Below are 4,515 nucleotides of genomic sequence, written 5' to 3'. Positions count from 1 at the left end.
TTTTTTTTTAAGAATTCTCTTCTGCTCACCAAGGCTGCATTTATTTGATCCAAAGTACAGCAAAAACTGTAAAATGTTGAGATATTTTTACTATTTAAAATTGCTTTCTATTTGAATAGATTTTAAAATGTAATTTATTCCTGTGATCATACATAGGTACATTTTCTGCATCATTACTCCAGTCTTCAGTGTCACATGATCCTTCAGAAATCATTCTAATATGCTGATTATCAATATTTAAAACAGTTGAGTATTTTTTTTTTCAGGATTCTTTGATGAATAGAAAGATCCAAAGATCAGCATTTATCTGAAATAAAAAGCTTTTGTAACATTATACACTATTCCATTCAGTATCATTTTTATTATTTTTTGGGAAAGAAATTAATACTTTTATTTAGCAAGGATGCTTAAAATTGATCAAAAGGGATGATAAAGGCATTTATAATGTTACAAAAGATTTCTATTTCAGATAAATAGTGTTCATATCGATATCCGAATTATATCGTATCGACCGAAATTAAGAAATATATCGTGATATCAATTTTGACCATATCATCCAGCCCTATGCTGATGTCCACTGTCCAACTATGTCAATGTAGGTTTGATCACTAACTGAATGATTTTCTAAAAAAACAAAAAAAAACAAAGTCTAATTATGTGATATAAACATGCAGAATATAGCTTCACTTTCTGTTGAGGATGTAGTCATATGTTTTGCATCTCTGTTAACTATCATGCCTGATTTATGGAATCTGTATTTCCGTGTTTTGTTTTATGAATAATACTATTAAGCAGAGTCACACTAATATAGAAAAGAGCAATTTAGCCTCCTATTCCTATAAAATGTCTAAACAAATTAACTATGTGTCAGACATAGGAGACAGAAAGCAGACAGCATTGTGGCGTCTTCAGAGAGAAATGTATTGGTAACCAGACCCGCAGACATCAATGTGCTTCTGGAACAGACCTAACCAGACCACTTTCTATCACTTAGCATTAACATTTAGTCTTAATAACAGTGCTGTGTCCAGCTCATTGTGTAACTAATGTGAATGTATAACCACCTCAAGCAGTTGTCTTATCAATTATCTTAATATTAACATGATTAAAGAAAAATAAATGGACAAAACTTTTCCTAGGTTTCAGTCAGGCATTAAGATTATGGCTGCAGATTCATTAGCAGTGGCTTAGTTTTAGCTGACTTATCTGCATACTGTCGTTGTCAAGGATTAAATATCTTTGAATTTCCTGAGTGAGCATAAACTGTTGGTATGTCCCTTGTTTTACCCTTGAGATCCTGTTGACAATGTGTCTCTCTCTCTCTCTCTCTCTCTCTCTCTCTCTCTCTCTCTCTCTCTCGCAATGTGTGTGCCTTCATGTCAGTGTAGATTTTCCCATGGGACAGAGCGGCAAAATTTCAGAGGTGTGGAAATGTTCAGAAAGAGGCCTCCCCCAGGTAAACAATTAGCTACTCATCCTAAACACACACACATACACACACTTTTAAATTTATTTGCCATATTGTGCTCTGAATTTAAAATACACACTTTGATTTTAACCTTTATTTGTCAGTGTGTTGTTATGCATGGGTGCTTTAAAGGGGTGTGTCCAGGGGCAGAGGTCTACTTACACCCCATAGACCTGAACCAGGTTAGATGCCATATTGAATTTGACATGGATGAAAATTAGGCTGTGAGGGATCGACTAACAGTCTTTACAATGGCATACACCATATAAAGGTCTTGGATCACATAATTTTCTGGAGTTTTTGTCTACTGAATATTTTTTTCAGAAAGACATTTTATCAACTGAACAGTCTGTATAAACTAAATAGCACAATCCATTATTAAACAATAGCACAATCCATTGAACACACAGTACTTATATCCCTCACTGCCACATTTTCATTCTTGTCAAAAATTAAATTTGGCGCTACTTGATTAAAGTTCTATTGATGGTTAGGTTTAGGACCTTCATGTTGACTTTTTTTTTGTTGTTGAAAATTGCACATATATACAAAATCGCCACCAGGTAAAATGTTTCTTTATGACATCGGGTTGCTCAGCTTGAGCAATGATGCTTATGAGAATTAGCCTAAAAGATATGCAATATCCTATTTATGCATAGATCTTAGTCAGGGTTGTGTCATATTTAATTGACAGGAATGAAAACAAGGTAGTGAGGGATAGAAGTACAGTTCAATTGAATATACTGTTGTTTAACAACATACAGATTGTTCAGCTGACAAAACATCTTTATGAAAAAAGGGAAAAACTGTTTTGAAAGCTGTGAGTTGGCAAAAAGTGCATGATCTAGGATCTTCATATAGTTCATGCCATGGTAAAGACTGTCAGTCTATCCCTCACAGCCTCGTTTTCACTTACTTTAAATGCAATATGGTGTCTAACTTAAAGGTGCAGTCCGTAACTTTTAGCGCTCTAGCGGTTAATAAACAGAACTGTGTGCGTCTTGCGGAAGAACATTGTAGCCGGAGCTACTTCTCTCTGTTTATGTCTATGGCAAATCACGCAGGTACTGGGCTACTCCGCAGCGGTACCTACCCGAGCCAGTCTAAATAGTCCGAATATAAACACTTATTATAGTTGTGTATTATAGTGATTCAGGACAAGCCAAAAACATGGTTTGGAAAATGGTTTCACGGTGTACTCGCTTATTATATAAATTTTGTAAATTTTAATAAATACACAAAAACGTTACGGACTGCAGCTTTAACTATAAAATGCAAAACTTCTTGACTTCCCTGAACTCGTCTGTCTGATTTAATTTACATTTACATTGTATATTGTGTTATGTGGTGCAGTCAGATAAGAACAAGTTCTGTGTGTGATTGGGTAGCCACAAGTGTGATTTTGTTTTTGTTGCTTGTGTGTTTTCACTGTGGTGCAGTGCAACATCAAAAGTTAAAGACATACACATGAGTATATGCTGGAGCATTGTGCTTAACAGTCCGGAGGTTTCCTTCCTTTGCACAAGACTCCCTCTCTCTCTCCACACATAACAGAAGTAGCATGTGCACAGACACCTGACTAGTCCAGGATGTCTTCCGTGCCTCCCTTTCTTACCCCCCTCCTTGCCTTTAAGTATGAAACTGTCTGTTTATCAGGAGCCACTTTGGCTCTGAATCTTATTACTATATGGATATTTCATTGGCAGATGACTCAGTATAGTCGCTGGCTCCTTGTGTCTAAACCCATACATGTTTTACAGCTCTGCAGTCTAAGTTGCCCTGGCAACCTCCTCAGTCAGTTCCCATTGGCCACATCCTCGACCAATAGAACGGCTTTCTGATTATGTCATATAAAAACACCGTCGTAGTTCTAGTGGGGCTGCTTGACAGATTCCGGTGACAGTGCTAATATAACATGTCGTCAGCCTGGTGAAAAATCGATATTTCAGAGGCTTTTAGTTGAATGTCAATTAATATTTGCTTATGTAGGAGTTTAAAGCCACATTTATTTATTAGGCTATACCTAAATAGTGCACGCATATCTGAAACGCAGAAAGTTACTCTAAATGAATGTCCTAAAACAATTCTTTAGTGTAGAAAATTCACGCTGTTTAAAAACATTTAGGAACTAGATTTGTGAAAGTGTTATCGAATCGCAACGAATGACCTCAACGACTCTGCGGCAAATCAAAATTGAGAGGGAGTGAAGTGTATCTTACCGCCGCGTCTGTACTCTGATGTCTTCCACTCAGCGCTCCGTCATCCGGCGCCGGTCTGCAGCTGCCGCGCGCGCGTTTCTCCGTCGCTCCGCTGGTGTGATGTACGACTGCTGTGTGCGCAGAGCTGTGTAAACGAAACGACGGTGGGACAACATGACTATCCCGAAAGACATCCCAGAGAAGTGGTTTCCAATCATTCTCCCTCTAAAAAGGAAGAAAGAGGGATTAAGCAATTCAACAAAAATAAGAAAAGGAGCAGGTACCTTTACTGTGCGTTATAGCCTATGTCATATGTTTACCACAGATGATGTGATCTGAAATAAGTCTAGTTGGTGATTTCTATTATTCTAACATATGTGAGATGATATTCATATTGGAATAGAGGTCATTTAAACATTCAGATAATAATGTCCCATTTATTTATTTTGGGTTTCCAATCATTCTCCCTCTAAAAAGGAAGAAAGAGGGATTAAGCAATTCAACAAAAATAAGAAAAGGAGCAGGTACCTTTACTGTGCGTTATAGCCTATGTCATATGTTTACCACAGATGATGTGATCTGAAATAAGTCTAGTTGGTGATTTGTATTATTCTAACATATGTGAGATGATATTCATATTGGAATAGAGGTCATTTAAACATTCAGATAATAATGTCCCATTTATTTATTTTTTATTATTTATTTAATGTTTCTTCTTCCTTCAACACTTCCCTGTCATGTACTCTAAAAAAATGCTGGGTTAAATACAACCCAGTGCTGGGTAAAATAGGGACAAACCCAGCAATTGGGGTTGTCTCTATTTTACCCAGCACTGGGTTGTTTTTAACC

At 36.7% G+C, this 4,515-nt stretch overlaps 1 protein-coding gene across 1 annotated transcript in view; it reads left to right on the top strand.

The window, feature by feature from the left end:
* Positions 1–1,393: 1,393 nt before the first annotated feature.
* The window catches only part of LOC107582124 (phospholipid-transporting ATPase ID-like), a 31,430-nt gene continuing 28,308 nt past the window's right edge, over positions 1,394–4,515 (top strand). The window contains exon 1 of the mRNA XM_016267858.1: positions 1,394–1,456. Coding sequence (XP_016123344.1) covers positions 1,432–1,456 — 25 coding nt within the window. The 5' untranslated portion in view covers positions 1,394–1,431. The remainder of the gene's footprint in view (positions 1,457–4,515) is intronic.

This window comes from Sinocyclocheilus grahami, unplaced genomic scaffold (genome assembly GCF_001515645.1).
Source record: "Sinocyclocheilus grahami isolate Dianchi unplaced genomic scaffold, SAMN03320097.WGS_v1.1 scaffold40.1, whole genome shotgun sequence".
Taxonomy (NCBI): Eukaryota; Metazoa; Chordata; class Actinopteri; order Cypriniformes; family Cyprinidae; genus Sinocyclocheilus; species Sinocyclocheilus grahami.
This window is presented reverse-complemented; position numbering and strand designations above follow the sequence as displayed.